At 40.7% G+C, this 19,414-nt stretch overlaps 2 protein-coding genes across 2 annotated transcripts; both read left to right on the top strand.

The window, feature by feature from the left end:
• The first annotated feature begins 298 nt into the window (after positions 1-298).
• LOC117770701 (regulation of nuclear pre-mRNA domain-containing protein 1A-like) lies at positions 299-9,371 on the top strand. The gene is made up of 7 exons (XM_034600356.1): positions 299-696; positions 3,418-3,547; positions 3,881-3,987; positions 4,700-4,794; positions 5,057-5,183; positions 6,559-6,734; positions 8,253-9,371. Exons 1-7 carry the CDS (start codon positions 546-548, stop codon positions 8,349-8,351), a joined length of 885 nt encoding a protein of 294 aa, XP_034456247.1. The 5' UTR covers positions 299-545; the 3' UTR covers positions 8,352-9,371.
• A 792-nt stretch (positions 9,372-10,163) lies between these two features.
• Positions 10,164-19,176, top strand: si:ch211-13c6.2 (uncharacterized protein LOC100000125 homolog). The gene is made up of 13 exons (XM_034600357.1): positions 10,164-10,364; positions 10,703-10,771; positions 12,615-12,639; positions 15,148-15,234; positions 15,327-15,466; positions 15,591-15,710; positions 15,795-15,840; positions 16,235-17,162; positions 17,276-17,396; positions 17,535-17,600; positions 17,839-17,940; positions 18,053-18,311; positions 18,612-19,176. Exons 1-13 carry the CDS (start codon positions 10,311-10,313, stop codon positions 18,866-18,868), a joined length of 2,274 nt encoding a protein of 757 aa, XP_034456248.1. The 5' UTR covers positions 10,164-10,310; the 3' UTR covers positions 18,869-19,176.
• Positions 19,177-19,414: the final 238 nt, after the last annotated feature.

The raw sequence follows: 19,414 nt of genomic DNA, 5'->3' as shown, positions 1-19,414 counted from the left end.
CACACAAATAGATGGTTATTTAAGACGTTCCCCTTATGAAACCACATTTCACTAGATCCGGGTTTTTCTTTGCATCTGCACCAAATAGCACAAACTCCAATAGTCTCTTAAACATGCAAGATCCATGAATTATTCTCTGAGGAACCAGAGGTTTTTTTTTGCACGTGTTCTTTCTATTTGCATGTGTTGTGATTTGCAGAGCGTTGAACTCTCTCGGCCACCGTAGGTTAGGCAAGGCGATTATTTGGATTTGTCGAACGCACTCCTCGATTGTCGTCGCTGTAATTTCCATCGGACTTGAACGCAGCATACGTGGGACACGGAAGCTCCTGTATCGCAGCCTGGTTTCTCCCGACCACAGCCAGCTAGCCTGCTAGCATCACCAGCCTGGCGTTGGACTCTGGCACGGCTGCGCATGGCTCTTCGTCTGGATAGTGAACCCCCTGCAGTGAGTGGATAACCCGCTGCAGATACAAACACACCTGGGAGAGACCTCGAAGCTGCTGCCTCTCCCGGCGTCTCCCTGCTCGAGTCTCCCGTCGAAGATGTCAGCTTTCTCCGAGGCGGCTTTAGAGAAGAAACTGTGCGAGCTGAGCAACTCGCAACAAAGTGTGCAGACCCTGTCGCTGTGGCTCATCCATCACAGGAAACACTCGAAGACCATCGTCAGTGTTTGGATCAGCGAGCTGAAGAAAGGTAAGGCTGACACGACTAAGCTAGGTGCTCGTAGAAAACACTGCTAACGCGCCTCTGCAACGTACGTGTAGCATTTGGCTACAGGAGCTAACTGCGGCTAAAGCGCTGTTGGAACATTTTAAAGTTGTTGTGCTAACGTCAAACTTGTTAGACAACGGAGCTGTTGTTAGCAAAGCAACTGCGAACGCTAGCCACATTTCCAGCTAGCGAGTTAACTTAGCATTTTACCAGGTTATCTGTGTGTGTGGGGCTGGTTGGTTTCTGTGTTATTCAAGGCTGCTAATACTGACACTGTGATGTTAGCCTTGGTAATCGAGGTCTGTAACTCGGTTGTTTTGGTTGGTTGAACCTTCACGGTCACTGTCAAATGCTCATTACACAGGTTGTTTTTAAAAGCTGCAGCAATGAGTGTGTACGTTATTATCTAGTCGCTCAAGTGACTGGGTGTAAAGTGACAAAGCTGGATCGTGGTGTTGAACCCACAGATAATAACATCTTTGCACATTGGTGTCCTTTGGCACATTATCCATATAAGGTAAACGTATTCTATTATTCCACTATTATACCTCTTATTGAGATAGTTCACCCATATACTTGCATGACATCTTATATTCAGAATCACATTTTAAACTGTTGTGATGTAAATATTTATACTTACATGCTGTACCACAGTGAATTATTTATACCCTTATAAATACATGCACCCTGCACAGAGCATTGTATTCTCCTATAGGGTTAGGGGGTTAGGGTTTTGTATGCCATACCTACTTATAACAATTTAATTTGCACATCTATGTAAATGTTTAATTCAATATTGACTTGTGCTAATGCACAAATGCAGTTCATATCCTCGAGCAATCATCCTGTGCCACTGCACTTTATTCAAGCACATTTCTCTACAAACACTTTTCCCGTTGTGAAATGCACATATTCTGTATTTTTAAATTAAATTGTTTTAAACCACGCAGCGCAGCAGCTACTCTCAGCTCTGCCGAGTGTTTTAGCTTCCTTCAGCTCACTGTTTCCCGTCCCTCACACACCACAATCCTCCACCAGCTGCCGCCGACTGACTGTCAACGTTAGCATGTAGCCTCTTTAAAGCCAGATCTTTACCTCTGAAGATGGTGGAGACCAAAACACGAGCATCTCTCTTCCACGTGAATGATAATGTAGCAACTGTGAATGGTGAGAACATGTGTTTACTGCTTGTTCTACTGCCCTCAAGTGGCCAACAAATCATTTAACGTAGCTTTAATGAACAAATGTTGAAAATATGGATTTTCTACAGAAAACACTAACGAGCAGGGAATAATTTATGTACCATCATCGACTTTACGTGAGTAGTAGGAGCTATAATAAAACTCACCTGACTTCATATTTGTATGTTGTGTTTTTAAAGTGATCATAGAAAGACTTTAAACAAACTAATTGAGCACTGAATAAAAGGGATAGTGTGACAGTCCTGGATCAATAACTTATCCTCTAATGTCAGCAGTTGCTACGGATGATTCTACTGCTGGTTGTAGCTGCTGGGATGGGTGTAGTGAACATTTCTCCTGGGAAGTTTAGCTGCTCCCAAAGTGGTTTCACAATCATCTCTGTCATATTTTAGTCCTGTCTCTTCTCTCAAGGGCACAAGCTGCAAACAAATGTCTTTCAAAAGTTTCAAATGTTCCACTGAAAGTAAGCATTCAAGACACATTATGGTCAAAGTCAGTCAGTCAAATGCATTTGAAGCATAGCATCTGAAGGAGTAATATAAACTACATAATTGTGTATTAAAGTTGTACTGTGACTGATACTTTTACTTTGACACAGCGTTTTCTGTTAATGCTTAAATCCATTAAGAAGTTAAGACCGCTCCGTGATATCAACATACTATCTTACAATGTTTTTGACACAGTACAACCTCTGGTTTGCTATTTTAGTTGTATATTAAATGTAATTTCCTTTCTGGGATATTTATATTATTTTGTTTCCATCATTGTCACCATAATGGAGGTTTATTTTATTTCACAGCAAGATATTAGATACAGTATTTTAAGTAATGGTGTGTAACTATAATGTTAGTTGATCAACCTGCATTTTATTTCTGTAAACAGTTACATGTCAAGTAAATAATTGAGCTGTTGGGAATATTTTTTGGATTAAAGCCAGCTGCATTGCTGTAGTTATATCCAATAGAGGTGCACTTTTCCTTAGGGTGCTACTCAACAACCTAATGATATCTCAAGTGGATGTTGTATTTTAGGAGCCTTGTCTGAGGACTGAAAGGAGAGTGCAGTGGGAATAGACATGCTACAGTTGTCTGGAGCTTTGTGCTCAGCTTATTGTTGACTGTTCAACAACAACACACACACATGCATTGTTACTTTAATGTTCTCACTGTGTTTATGTTGGTGGGTAAAATACAAAATGGAAAAGACTAAAAACCACAAGCTGTTTGCTTAGAGGGGAGAAAGTAATATTCACTTGTAGCATTAGGTTTTTAATGTTTCTACCCCCAGAACTTATTTGATTTCGTTCTTATTTGTGAATAAAAAAGATTAACCTCAATGCATAATGTTCTGGCTTTGTATGGTACTAAAAATGTAATTAATACTTATAGTTAGTAGGTTGACAAATGGATCATTTGGAAAATTAGTTAATATAGCTAGTGTGTTTTATTGTAACCAGATACTCCACTGTAACATGTGTATGTGTTCATTTGAATTCATGCAGCTCAGGTACCACGCAAGCTGACCTTCCTCTACTTGGCCAATGATGTCATTCAGAACAGCAAGAAAAAGGGGCCAGAGTTCACACAGGACTTTGCTCCGGTCATCGTCGATGCATTCAAACACGTGTCCAGGTCAGATTGAACATTACCACATTGCATTGAAATTCATACTTTTTAAATAAATTGAGTTGTCTTGAGGATTTGTATCTAAAATTGACAATTCAAGGAACTGCACAATCAGATCTCTTCTTAAGGATAGCAAATGAAAATGAGAGTATGTTACACTCCAATGGGATTAAAATAATCTAGATTACCTAATGGTTCAGAATGAGATATTTCCAAATTAGGAACACATGATTTGATGTGTGTATATTGACAGTTAATGGTATTATGGTTTGTCTGCACAGTCAAGTCTTCAGAAAGTTGTTAAACGTGTCTGCCTCCTCTGAACTGTTTCCTGTGCAGAGAGGGCGAGGATGGCTGTAAGAAACAGTTGGGTCGGGTTCTGTCCATCTGGCAGGAGAGAGGAGTATACGAGAACAGCCTGATCGATCAACTCTCTCAAGTCTTGTGTAAGTACAGTCCACATTAATCTGTACCTGCACTGGCTGAACACCCTACCATGTCTACATATTTGGTCTTAACAACAATACATAACTGCTTACCCTGCAGGTAGACAGGTTCAAGCCTCACTTGCTTGGTCTTGTAAGATGCATGTTTTTTTGCATTTCATAACAGCACATGGCACTTGCTACTATGTTTTAGAGGTAGATATAGATTATCCATAGCTAATCAACTTCATGGCAAGATGGTGACCCTTTAATTTGAGCTAGAAAACAACATTAAGCCGTTTTCAGACATGAACTCCGGAGAATATCTGGACAATGGGGATTCCCTTTCACATAAACAACAATGCAGAAGATTATCAGTCAGCTGCGTCTACACCAGCACAGATATCTCTGGGGCATTGTGGTGAGGGTTGTGGTAGCAGAGGCAAGTCAGGTGTATAAATTCCGCTGCAGAGATGTTTTTCTTCTTGCTCATCTTCGTCTGCATCTTCTTTCATCCTGAGATATTTGTATTCTTTAGTTTTTTTTACAGTTTTCCGTCTCTTGCGTGTTAGAAACGTCATCAACACGGCATCTCCTGCTGTTTTTTCACATGGACTCACTCAGACATTTTCCAGACTGTTTACTAGGCGTCTGGCAGGAGAAAGTCCGAAACCTGAAAGAAGCTTTATCTAATGTTTTAGTTACCTCCTTCTCTTTTTCCTGTGAATCTCAGATGGTGAAAAAAAGGCTAAGAAGAGGTCGTATGAGCAGATCCGACCCGATGATGACGACTTTGCCTCCCAGAGCTCTCCAGCTGAGCCCCCACAGGTGCTGCTCCAGACAAACACTGAATCTATGAGTACAGGATTTAAATGAAATGATACTTGAAACCACATAGAGCTATTTAATCATACATTTTAAATGTTGATGCAGCTACTTCTGGATGGAATTGTGTCTTGTTACTTCCTTTCTCTGCTGCCTATCAAATGTTGTTAATATTTGACAGATACTTATCACCACTTATCATTAATCATACCTTATTATTCTGTCACTCCTCCCATCCTTTCTCTCCTTTCACCTGCTACCTCAGACAGCAGAGTTAATCCGAGCTCTGCAGGAGCTGGAAAATGCAGCCTCTGGCGACTCAGTGCTGCGTCAGCGAATCTCCTCCCTTCCTGCTGAGGTGCAGGACACGTCACTGCTTCACAGGATCACAGGTAGGAGGCAGGACGCAGCACGTTATCTGTATATACACTCACCCAGCACTATATTAGGTACAACATACTTGGTATAGGGTTGGAAACATTCCTTTGAGATTTTAGTCCATGTTGACGTCACGCATCTCATCATTTCTGCAGATGCGTCAGCTACACAGTTATGCGGTTGTTTGATTCAGATCTGGTGACAGAGGCCACTGAAGTTCACTGAACATATTCTCATTTTCCTGAATCAGTTGGAGCAGACCTTTTCTTGGAATCATGCATTATCGTGGTGGTAGTGGCCATTAGAAGATGGTAAATTGTGGCCATTATGGGATCCACATGGTCAGCAACATTCAAACAGTGATTAATCAATATTAAACGGCCCGAAGATCACAAAGAAAACATTCCCCACACCATTATAACACAACAAGGCAGGTTAGGTTCATGGATTTTGTCCCACCGTGCCTCAGCAGAAATCCAGATTCATTAGACCAGGCTGCGTTTTTTCTAGTTATCATCTCTCTCACTCTTTGGTGAGTCTATTCCACTGTAACCTCAGATTTCTGTTCCTGAAGTATGCCTCCTGCACACTAGAGGATTTTCAAATCTTAATTGATTTTAAAAGAAGTGTGAGACCACAGGCATGATGACAGATGTAACCAATTCTTGTTTGTGTCATCTTTAGCACTGTCTCTTTCATTCGTGTTTGTGGGTTTTGCTCACTCACCAAATCGATGTTCTGTTCATACTTCACGGGTCAGTTATCCTCTAATGTGGCGTCACCTGTTGTAGCTCGTCCACTCCAAGTTTCAGCGTGCTGTTCATTCCGATCAGCTTCTCTGCTCACCACAGTTGTAAGAAGTGGTTTTATGAGTTACTGTAGCCTTCCTGTCAGTTTCTCCTCTGATCTCTCTCATCAACAAAGTAATTCCAGCAGAATTGCTGCTCACTGGGTGATTTTGGTTTTTGGAACCATTTTGAGTAAACTGAAAGACTTCTGGCCCCAACAATCAGGCCTTAGTCAAGGTCACTGAGGTCTGTATCTGCATGATTTTATTCATTGCACCACTGCCACGTGATTGGCTGCTTGGATAGCGGCATGAATAAGCAGGTGGACTGGTGCCCCTAATAAAAGGCTTAAACATTTTAGCCTATTATTTATTCAAAGGTGACTAATCTTCCCCTCAAGAAACAAACACTAAAAGCAGGATGAACAAAAGGGGCGAAAAATGGCTCTGTCTATCACAGGATACAATGTTTGAGTTGCCAGTAGTTAAACAGTATCTGTTTAACCTTGTGTACTGATGGATAACTGAATGACCTCCACTTGAACCCCCTACACTAACAGTGTTAAAGCATTGTGCTCCCTGTGTGCCATCTGTGATTGCAGATAAAGAATCAGGGGAGCGGCTCTCCCGGCTGGTGGAGGAGGCCTGCATGCTGCTCGCAGACTACAGCGGTCGCTTGGCAGCAGAGATAGACGACAGGAGGCAGCTCACGCGCACGCTAACCGTCTTCCTGCAAAGCCAGAAGGATGGCTTGGTCCAGAACGAGCAGAAACTCGAAGTGCGTAAATCACTTTCTTTCTTTCACGTGCATGTCTCGTTTTCCTCACCTTCGTGTCATTATTAATCATTCTTTGTGTTCGTCTGTCTTGTTCACATTTTGAAATAACATCACTTTTCATGTATTTCAGCAGTTACATACTGCAGAGTGCCCCTTGTATTATTTCAATTTGAGTGTTAGGGCTGCAGGCATCTGAAACTGGAAACATTCAACATTAGTTCAATCCCCTTGACGTCAATGTGAGATATTCTCTCCTCATTGAAATACTCAAAGCCTTTTTTATTTAGTTCACTTCACTCAGTGCAATACGGTAAGTATCATTCCAAAAAGAGAGCGATGTAGTTCTGTCCTTGACAAACGTATCTACAGAGTTTCTTGTTTTCTCGTAACCATGACAACAGTGCTTTGTTCTGTGTTGACATTAACTGTCCAGCCTTTATCCACAGGAGACCAAGAGGATAAAGTATCTCATATTTGTATCTTCACCCAGTCTCAAGTCTTCTGTAATAAAAAAAGAAATGAAAATAAAAGATGAAAATAATTTTGTGAGTGCTTTTATTTTACACTTGCCGCTCCTGGTGGTGTTTGCATTGTTTCAACATCCACGACCTTTAATGCTTTTTTTGTGGTATTGACACAGTAAATGTTACCTAAACACAAAGTTTCAATTGAGCTCAATATGATCATATACAGGTCCAACCAAAGAGCAAGAAAAATACAATAAGTTTTAAGAATCCTGACATGTTATTTTACATTTAGAAATTTGTGCTTCCTACTGAGCTTTGAAGCCTGATCTGTTTGCACAACCACCTTCACATATCAGCTGGCACACAATCAAACAAAATAATGTCTTAGAAGTGACGTGTGCAGCAAAACTGGAGCAGAGATCAAGCACTTGAGCAACACTTAATGCCACTGTCTCTAAGGTGTCAACATTTCTGCATATACATGAACAGGGTTGAAATCATTTGGTTGCATTGTGTCATTCATACACACCCCAACAGATCCTTTATCATACCTGTACTGCTGTTAGTTGTAAAACAAGTTGAAACATTTGGAAAACTCTAACTCTAAGTTGAAAAACTTAGACTTGAGTTAACTTTATTCTCTTGAAACTGAGCCATGTTACAGGTTCAGTCAAATACACATACACACACACACTCATACATACAATGCTTTGGAAGGGGGATGACTTGAATGTGTTAAAAGCACAAAAAACTGCATTTTCATGGCACTTCAATGATGGAAATCTTTCAAACGTGGTTGATTAAATTTCCCTCAATACTTAAAAACCACTCCACCAATGCAATACAAAGTTAATTTATCCATTTTCATGCACTTCTCTTATTCTTGATTTAGATTTTTTCTAATCATACATCAGCCTGTTATTTATCACTGTCTACTTGCCACGAATTGTGCACTCAATATATCTGCTGAGACTATAAAATAATCCCAAAAGTGCAATGAGCGCTGTGATCTTCGAGCTCTGATGGACCTTTTCCTCTGGACTTTTTTCAGGAATACAAACGCAAACTGACGAGGGTAACCCAGGTCCGCAAGGAGCTGCGTTCGCGTCTGAACAATCTTCCAGGACGGATCTACAACTCCTCGGACTGACTGAAGTTTCACCTCCCGACCTTGTACCGGACAGGCCTCCGACTGAAACGTCTCCACCTGCATCTCAGATGTGTGATCAGTGACGTCGCCACAGCCTCTGTTTTTGATTTTGGGAAAGTGTCTTGCGTGTCCCTCTTTGTTGACCTGTGGTTTTCTTTCTGTCTTGGAACAGATTTATTTATCCACATTTTTCTGTTTGTGAGCTCATCTCTTTGTGCTGTTTATCAGTGCACTGTACACAAAGACCTAAAATCCTCAGACACAGGCCTCCCATGCTTTGGCCCCTGACCATCAACCTTTTACAGCTTCACAGTGGTACGGATGATGCTGGTGTGATATTTTTGTATTTATAGCACAGTGAGACGATAATGCACCAGAGTATAAGCCCTAAGTGTTACCATTCATTATTTGGATTGCTGTCATAACTTCCTTTTGCTCTTTCTTTGTAGCTCTTTGTTTAAGGTACTTGCAGCAGCTTCTTACAAACTGGGATGATTTTTATTTTATGCAGTGCGATATGGCCTCCAAAGAGTATTGTGTATTTGTGAAATCATTAGCAAACCATATTCAGAGGCCGAGATGAAAGCCACGAGCCTCAAAGCAAACATATGTAATTATCATTTACATAAAGCCTCTTTGTGAGAGGGCTGTGTATCATCTGTGATTGTAAATGGCATGTAAATATAATGGAGTTATACCTTTAAGCGCTCATGATTTGTACCAACATGGTCATTCAGACAAAGTACTGATTTGCCTCTATACAATGATATACTTGCAGTTGCCCATTACACCCAACACGGTAATGAAACAATGAGTGAAGCTGTCTGTTGTCTTGTTTACCATCACACACATGATTGATCATTTTACCCTCAAGTCTGCTGTATGCTGTGCCGACACCTCGCGCAGTTTGAGAAGAGCCCCGGTTTCCCAAGTGTGATGTAAAAGCAGCCGTTTGTTTTTGTGGCTGTGGAGCAAATTAGTCTAAGAACCAAAATAAACAAAGTGTTCAAATCCCTTCAGTCCTGTCCTGGTCCCGTCTGTAGTGATTGAAACTTGTCCAACAGAGGGCGTAAGTGGACGTCCCATCAACCATGGTTGTACATCCATAATACCAACATGTTCATTGTTTTTTTTACAGGGTATGATATTGTCTTTGTCTTATCATGGAAGCGATGGGGTAACAGGACGACACCACGCGGGCACAAACTCACAGGCCGTAAGCTTTTGTCACTGGTCGTGTGAACTGAAGGAACTTGCTGAAGGCCGCGTTCTATGTAGTCAAAACATAAACCACACATTCCTTTCCAGATTTGAGTTAGAGTTGAGATGCAAATGCCAATAAGTTCAACAAATAGAATCATTAGTTTGGCACAAAATAGTTCACCCACCCCTCCATCGGCATTGTGGTGAGTAGATAATGAGTGAATTTTCATTTTTGGGTGAACTATGGGCCAGATAAAATTAGGTCACAACAAACTAAATCCATCATTGTGTCTAATTGGAAAGAATCCAAATGGAAACAGTGACACCTGCAATTAGACTGTGGAGGGCACTGTTTTCTATTTTGCCCAAAACATATAAATGATAGTTATTAGAGACTCAGTTATGACAAAAAAAAAAATCGTGTGCACAGATGTGGGAACGTTTTGAAACACATCTTATTTTAGGGTTTCCGTAACACAGCGTTAGATGGCGGTAATGTTCTATTTAGTTGCAACTCGCAAAAGAAGAAGAAAAATAAGAAGATAGTGTTAGTACACTCCAGTCCAGTAGGTGGCGTATAACCTCGTTTACCAACCGTCGTTTAAACTCGTAGAAGAAAACGAAGCTAGCTTTAGCAACATAGCGCACGTTAACAGGCTTTCAGCGAGGTTTTCTAAAGCTTTATCCTTTCAAACGTCACCATTTCAATTGCTCTCTTCCCGCTCGCTAACTAATTAAACCACTAAACATCCAGAAATGGACAAATTCGAAACACCTTACGATGTTGAGGCTGACTTTATTGAATGCACGGTAAGCTAGCTAACGTTAGCTGCATTTCATGTGTGTGATTGTGGTGTCAAAGAAAAAAACAATCTGGCTTTCACGAGTGTCTACTCTCAGTTTTTAAGGTAACGAGTTATACTGAATGTGGGTTGATGCAGCAAACCGGAAATAAACTACTCCTCCAATCCATGTAGATTATTGATGGTGTTTCAACTCACTGGTTATTGCTGAAGTTGTAATAGATGAGTTTAAGGCTAAGGACTGTCTTGATTTAGCAGTTTTGATCCAGTAAGCACATCATTGTATATTAAACCATTATATGTAGCTGTGATAGTGATCGTCCAACGTTTTCTGTTTCCCTCCAGGTCTGTGATAAATCCATAAGGGGAGACACCTTGTACAAGATACACATGACTACACCAGGGCATATAAAGGTACACAGCACCGTGTACTGCTGCACAAAGCTATGCAATGTTAAAGTTGTGTTGAATATTAGCACCAAAACCCCCAGCGATTGAACTGAAGTTTACTGTGACCAGTGTTTTCAATTTGACCTCCTGATTGTCCTGCTCTTTTCATTCAACAGTCCTAACTCTTCCACAGTTCAAGGAAAAAGAAGTAATTTACTTTACAAAGAAGTAAATAAGAGGCTTCCAAAAGTGATATTTCACTATCTTTCAAAGCTGGTGGCAGCACATGTGGATTGCCAGTGTTTTCTCGTGTTTTGCTGCTTGTCTGCTTGTGTATCCTGTGATCTTACTTGTTTCTTTACTGTCAGATAAACACAATGCATCTTTTAATGTCAAAGCAAAATGAATTGGTGGTAAGACATTTCTCCTTGAGGCTTGAAACTGAACTTGAAATTCTCTGGACATTTTTCTGTGCAGATTTTTATATTCCTGCTTCCTTGGCTAAATTACTGTATAGTATCCAGGTTCCAGGACAACTATGTCTCTAAGGTGTGAACCCTTAGAGTGATGGTATACAAGAAGGCAACATATTAACACCTGCAGATCTCACCGACTTTAAGACTTCATCTACGTTTCCCTCATGTTGTCTGATATCATATGAAGACAGTTGTGATGGCCACAACTACTTTGCAAAAGCCACAGGTTTTTTTGTTTTGCAAAAAGGTCTGTAACTGATCTGCATCGATCTTTTCGATCCTCTATTCCTTGCTTGTTTCAGATGAAGGAACATCCTTGAGACATTGTCTCACATCCGTTTATATACATGTTCTGGAAAATATGGAAATGTATGTTTTCCATATCCCTCTGGAAATTTGCCCGTCTTGTAAGAGTTCTGGAAATCTGATGCCATGGCTTTTGATTCCACGAAAATTCAACAACAAACCTCAACACACCAAAGTCAAGCACATGTCAGTGATGTTCTTGCAAATGACGGTTGTCATGTTTTTGCAAGACTCTGGAGATATGTATTTTGGTGTGCAGGTTTGACAACTGTCGTCACTCAATGTTTTCCCCTACTTAACCACTGGAGTGTCCGACATGGAAGACCAAATCTAAATTATCACGGACAATGCTTTGACCATCTTTGCATCACAGATGTAAAGGCCTTTTTGATGCTTGCAATGTAGCAACAACAGCAGCTTCAGTCCTCAGTCAGTGTCCATACAAGATGCATTCAGTGACAGTACTGCTGTGTGGTCAGCTTCATTTTGGCTGCACTTCCTGCCAATCCACAGTCACTGTAGTAATGCGGAAATAAGCCTCAGATTTGAGGTACACTGTCTGCAGGTCTTGCATGGGAAGGAACGGTTTCATCTGGAACTTACTTTGTGTTTGACAATAAAAGGTCCAACCATTAACGAACAGTTGAATCCAGTGTGGGCAATGTCTGAATGAAGAAATATCAAGATACATAACCATCGGATTACATCTCTTTATGGTTGTGATGAAGAAAACCGGATGCTGCATCTCCATACGGATATCCTGTTTCACATTAAATTAGGTCTTTAACGGTTATAAATTTTTGTAGCAAGACAGCTTTATACATGCAGTTATGTGTAGGAGGACATGCGCGTCTCTCCTTTATGGCTTTATTGTCTTTCGATCAAGTTATGATAAAAAAAGAGAGTTGAGGATATGGACTTCTACTGCACCTCAGATGAGCTGTGGTTTTGGTCAAATTAAGCGCAAAAAATGTTTGTTTCCATGATATAAACTTTTCTCTGTTTCTACTAGAGGTGAACTCTAACCAGTGTCCTGTTTACCCAGCACATATTGACTTTAATTGCTCTCCTTTCATTCCTGGCAGAAAGAGGAAGGCTTAGTCACTTCGGGTAAGTAGACATCATCTTTAGCCTAGTCATTTTTTCTATTCAGGCCGTGAGTATATTGTCTTTTCAAATGAAGGAGATCACTATAATCTGTTGACCTGTTTAAATGGATGGCATAATTAGCCCAGATCCATAAATGTTTTTTATCCTTGTAGAATGGTAATGAACTAAGATCAAAATAAAGGACATATCATCGTGTGGACTGTACCACACTATATTGACAATGTGTCCCAGCACCAAAAAGGCAGGTATACAAACCTAATGGTTTCTCCTTAGTTCAATTCAATGCCTTCACTGAGCCCTGACCTCATCCCTTTGAACACCTTTGGGGGGAATGAGAACGACACTGACCTCAAATCTCCAACATCAGCCCCGACCTCACCAGTGCTCTTGGCTGAATGAGAGCAAAACCTGGTCAGGTCTGAAATAGCTAAACAGCTTCATAAATTCTTGTAATGAAAATGTGCCACAACTGGCCGAGTCACACTGGTTTGATACTGGCTACTGAAAGTGGCCCCAGCACGCCACAGCGGCCTGCTCACTAAAATCGTTCCAATCTGCACACCCAAAGCAATGGATAACATCCGTTTGACTGTGTACCTTTTGATGCCACTTGTTATTGGTGGTTGAATTATGCTGGGAAGAGTTAAATCCTCAATGACTGATGGATGGGCAGTGTTCTCATCTTCCTTTTAATGTGCTGCACAAAATAAGTAAATTCTACTGTAATCCCATAATATACACTGGGCTTATGAAACACTACTGCATACACGTTTTTTGTTGTGCTTACTTTACTGGTTGGATTAGGAACTTACTGAACTGTCAGTCACTGATTGTTTTGTTCAGAATGGCGGGCTCTTGCATTCACCAGCGGTAGAACACTGATTGGTCTAGCACCTGCACTGGTACGAGCTTCAGACCCAATGGCATCTGCTTGCGTAGCAGGCAAACTTGGTCTGGTGAGAGGCTTCTTCCACTGCATAGGCGTTTTTTGTATGTCTCTGTGCTGGCCATAGGCTGCCCAGAAGGCAATATGTTGTGTCCGTCGCATTCTCTATGGTGCGATATCTTGCCGAGTGGGAATTTCTTCAAATTTGCCACAAGCGTTCTCTCGAACTCAAGAATGAACAGATTGTGGAGGTCAAATGTCAGTCATTGTGTAATCATAGACCTTTTGGCCTTGTGACAAAAGCTTGATTGATTGTTGTGCCTCTGTGCTGGTGATAGGCAGCGCAGAGGGCATTGTGTTTTTTGGGATCTGTCCACTTGTCGGTCCCATTCTCATGAATGCAGTATCTCAGGGGATCACGAATATTAATTTGGTGGTCAAACTAAGGTCAAGGTCACAAATCATTTGCGGCCATAACTCAAGAATGAATGCACTCTTTATTTGATTTCAAACCTGTTGTTGGCCACAAATGGAGATCCCTTACACTGGGCAGCACGGGGCCGTTCATGCCTACATGACTGCCCCAAAACCTACTGTAGCCAAACATGGGGGCTACATATTAGCAGAGCAGGCTCGCGTTCCTGTATTCTGGTGCTGCAGCATCAATGCGTGCACCAGCATTGAGCTGCAATTATCCTGATTTGGCTGATTGCCGGCTGTGGAAAGAAAATTCAGAGAAGCGTGTTAGGGTAAGTTTGCAAAGAAAGTGACAGAGGCTAATTAGTACTTGAAATGTCAACAACGTTTACTTCGCATCAAACAAGCTGACTGATCCAATCGTCTGTGTGAGGTCGGATCAAAAAGAAAAAATGCTTTCATGTTTCTTGCATAAAAAAGAATGAGTCATAGAAATGCTTTTGTCACCTGAGAACATGCAAACTGAGCAAACGTAGTTTGAGTTACTGTGGTGTGCTCATACTAGAAGAGAACAAGCTTCTTTTTTTTATGTTTGGATAAAAAGCTGGAAGTTACCTCTACTGTTGGGTAATGGAGGTAACGTCAGCATTTAGCTTTTTTTTGTCACAAGATGGATTTCACAGGAGGCCAAGACCGTAATGCCTCGACGGGCAATTCTTTACCAGAAGATTAAAGCATAGCAACATGCAAGATACAGAAGATTACATCACATGTTTGTTTCAAATGGTTCACTTCTGTGTTGATGTACAGTAAGTAGAGCAGCATTTGAACATGTGTTCAATGTGAAAAGGAGAGTTCCAACCTTGTTGCTGTAGCTACAGTACAACATCTTTACTTATTACTTCCCTTACACCTGTTGGCCGGACATATGCATAGGGGATGAGATCCTCCACTAAGATTAAGGGATCAAGTACATTTTCAGGGCACTTAGTTTTGAAAACTCAATGCTCAGTTCTCAGCAAATCTCATGCATCTTTGCCTCTGTGTTGTCAAGCTTATGGTAGTCTAGAGAAAATTAAACGGGAGAAGATGCAGTGGGTTGCAGCTGTACCTTATAAAACTAGACTTTACAATACAAACATTTAAAAAACTTTCTCTGTTGTAATATTTTCTTTTACTAACTACCAATGTTTTTGTTTTCTTAGGGCTTGCAGCCAGAAAAAGAAGCATACCGGATTTTAAGGACATTTTACAATATCTGGAATACCTGAAGCTCAACGAGCCCATCATTGGTAAATTTCCTTAAACTTTTTGAACAATTTATATTTTTTCCCATGTTGATTCAATTCCTATGTAACTATTTGTTTTTGCAATCATTTCTTAGGTTTGAGCTATTTGGAAGAAGTCCCTTGTAATGATGAACAAGAAAACCTCAGATACTTATGTAGACTATGTCATCTGACTGTAAACCTAGTCGAATCGGTCCACCATGTGATTGGACGTAAACACAGGCAGAAATATGTGGTAAGGCCTCGTGAACATTTTCAGAAAGAAACAGCTGATCTTTCTTTGAGTTTTTGCCTGTTAATGTGTGTGTTTTTAATGGTGCGAACCAAGTGAAAATGCCTTACCTTTTGTGTTTATGTAGGAAATCAAACGGCCAGACTTGGTGACCTGGGATAAACAATCTATAATATACCAAGCAGGAAAGATCATACGGACCCGAGCAGAAATAGTAGAGAGACAGGATGGACGTGGGAATCCAACGGTGAGAGCCATACAGATTTCATTAACTAAACATCCTGAATAGTATAAATAATATGTGCATTAATATCTTTTGTTTCTTTTCCAGCCAATGGCAAAAAAGGGGAATGAAAGCAAGTCAAATACATCAAGAGGTAGATTTATCTTCATATCCAGTTTTGTATTAAAAGAGCTAGAACTTTGTAGGATTTTTCATATTTTTAAGACAGACTTGTAAAAACCTTGAACATTTCCTTTTTAAGTTATGCCTTACATGTAATGCTTTTCAGGGAATATGTGTAATGCATCCTTATTATAAATCACTGCATATGAGCAACACTAAATGTAGTAATTTCTCAACAAAAGAAGACCATTGCTATTTATTGGAGGAATACTTGCTTTTGAAGGGTTAGGGTGCTGCTCTTGCAGCTCCAGCATGTAGCATATGGGTCAGGGCCATTGCATCTGTAAAAGAGCTATTTATAAGAAATATGCAAATGAGTCTGTAGTATTTTTTACTTAAACTCTGTGTTTACTCCTGTCCCATAGTTCCCCCAAGGCAGAAGCAAAATAGTTTGACCCCAAAAGATGTGCCACCACTCTTTCCAGACTTTAAGGCCAATAAGGGGGAGAACTCTGACCGAGGGTACCAAGATATGCCCTCATTCCACACAGAGGAACCTTCCATGAACAAAGACAGACAGATGTACCAGCGGGAGGACGGTCTCAGCCGTGGATACATGAAAGACGAGCTACACAGTGCAGATTACATGAATAACAACATGTACAGACAAGAATATATTGACCCTGGTAAGAGCATGCAATATGAAGAGGAATATGTTGAAGATCCACAAATAAGAGACCAACGCCAGCCATGTGGCGGTACCAGGTATGATCCTTGGGAGGAGGTGCCAATGCCCCATGGCCAGACTCAGGATTTAGATTATTTTCCAGAGGAGGCTCCTCCTTACAGAAGACCCCACCCAGAAAGAGATGCTCTGACGGACTTATACTCTGAGGAAGTTCGGCGTCGCAAAGCCCGTTCTGAGTATGAGCCCTCACAGCCGGCGTATCCAGACGATGAACGCCGGTGGTCTCTGGACAGAGAATCAGGCAGACATGACGATATGAGTAGAGCGAGTGGGCAAGGATCAAGTGAACCAGAGGCTAAGAGGAGGAGCTTTTCCACACCTATGGAGAATGACCTATCACATGATCATTTGTTTGATATTATCAAAGATTATAGGCACAAAAAGGGAGAACTGTGTGAAGAGATGGTTTCTAACCCTGGGATGAGCAGAACCGGACCCCCTTCCTCCCAGAGACGAGTGGACGTTACTAAGACCATATCTGGCATCCCAGAGCCATTCAGGCGCTTTCTGACGGGGGCCACTAATGATGAGGGATGTGAGAAAAGAAAACGAAAAAGTCGCTTCTCTGATGCCACTGCAGAGGAAGTGGAAAGGACAAAAGAGATGTGAGTGATAATGCACCTGTGAAGCTTAAGAAATATGTATTTTTTATATATTTTAATGCCTGGTGTTTTTATCTTTGTACTTAATTTTTCTGGACATGTTTCATCCTCCTAAGCTTCAGTAAAGAATATGGACACCCAAATCCAAAGTTCGGTGGTCATCCGAGACCAGTTAGTGAGTCAGTGCGACCTGAAATCCACGGAACACAACATCCTGACCACTACAGGCAATCACAGGTAGCTTGTTGTAAAATAATCAATTCAGATTACTAGATTACCCGCCAATATTGTCTGCTTGTAATACTTGTAATTACTGTAATCTAAAACATGCTTTCACTTATTGTTTGTAACTAATGTCAAACCTGTTGTTTTTAGAGCCAACATCATCCTGAAAGCTACCACAGAGAAGGCTTGGAGTCAGAGGGGGTCTTTGATTTGCTGGTAAAATCCTGAATTATATTTTATAAAACACTTTTCCTTGTCCCTTTTGTTGCTTTGTTCTTCCTTTAGGAATATAACTTTGCTTTGAAATGTGCTATATAGATACTATTATTATTACAATTATTATTATTTCAAAAAAAGTATTGGTAACACATACAGCAGTTCGATGTTTGTTTGCCTGCCACAGAGACGAGGAGGGTCTTATGTCTTTTGCCCTGTTCACTTTCCCCCCTTCTAGAAAGGAATTGAAATTGAGAATGCAGAGGAGGCAGATTTCCTGAAGAACAAACTTTGCAGCCTTCTGAGAGAATTTAAGTCCAAAAAATCTGAGAAGACAGTGGTACGTGTCACTCTGCACAGGGCCGGTCCTGATGAACAAGTACTTTGAAACTATGTCTCTCGGCAAAAACTGTAGAGACGAATAAAAGAAGAATGTGTTCTTGTTGTTGCAGCACAACAGCCAAGGCGGAGCAGTCCACAAGAACGAATACAACAGCTTGAACCCGGACCTGCAGCTTCCTCCACGACACCAGTATGACGGAACACGCAGAGAAGATTCAGACCATCGACGATCACAAGACACAAGTTTCCAAGATGGTTCCAGAGGACGAGGTTGGCAGCAGCATGAGTATATGCCTGTCGAACGACGCCCAGAACACCATCATTCTCCTCGCAAGGAACCAGAACCCTCAAGTAGAAGCCGTTATGAAGGTAAACTGTATTATATATAACATAATAACATAGGATTCTGTTTAGCTTAATGGTTTTCTATTTGCTGCATACCAGTCATTTACTTTCTTAATAAAGGTTATGCGCTATCGTTCTGGAGGCAGTGTGTAAAGCGTGCACAGTTGTTAAAGTTCATGTTGAATTTTTATGATGGGATAAATGTACTGTATCTTGTGATTAACAATAAGCTACATATTTAGTCGAAGTATAATTATGCGTTTTTCGACTTCACTTTAATTTGACATTAAGCTCTTTTCTTGATGTCTTTATTTTTTTTTCCAGAGGCCTTTGGGCGTCCTGGAATGTCTCGGACACAACATGTTCCCTTTTCAGACAAGCCAGAACATTACCCTGAAAGGTTTCAAGAACCCATGCACCCTCGTGGCTACCGACCCGCTGCTGGGGAGTATTTCGACTGTCCCTCAGCTCCCCTACGCATGGCCGAAGAACCCAGGATGCAGAGCGGCTCTCGGTACTCCACCAACCTGGACAAAATAACCTCCACCCTCCTGGAACTTGTGGCAAGAAAACAACAATGAGATTTCTGCAGATGTTGTGTAAAATTAATATCTATTGTTTGAAAGGAATACTTTGGTGTAAAAACTAGGTTTTAGGTTAAATTCCCTTCTTTGTTTTTTCAGTTGTTTGCTTTAGACTTGTGAAGAATTGGGTTCTTGAGTTATTTTTCTATGTAAAGATTAAAACATTTGTCTACTGCAGCTGTCATGTCTCTCGGATCTTCAAATTACTGTTACCACCACCAGCAAGAATAGTGATATTGTAACTGATTTTCCAATAGTAATGTCCTGATACTTCACCTAATTAAATGTCTTGATTTAAGTGGAACTAACTGATGTTTTTAGACTATTTAATGCAGGTTTTTATGAATAATGTGGTCCCATGAAATCCATATACAGAATATTGAATTTGTTTTATTATTATTATTATTATTATTATTATTAGCAGCAGTAGCAACAGTGGGTACATGAATATGCTTCACTGTATTACTATAAAAGAGTATATAAGTATCTCAACAGTACCACGTTAGCTGCCTCTTGAGAATTCACTTACCTCTGTGACTAATA

The sequence above is a fragment of the Hippoglossus hippoglossus genome, chromosome 11 (genome assembly GCF_009819705.1).
Source record: "Hippoglossus hippoglossus isolate fHipHip1 chromosome 11, fHipHip1.pri, whole genome shotgun sequence".
Taxonomy (NCBI): domain Eukaryota; kingdom Metazoa; phylum Chordata; class Actinopteri; order Pleuronectiformes; family Pleuronectidae; genus Hippoglossus; species Hippoglossus hippoglossus.
The sequence above is the reverse complement of the archived record's forward strand: the minus strand, read 5'-3'. Positions and strand labels throughout refer to the sequence as shown.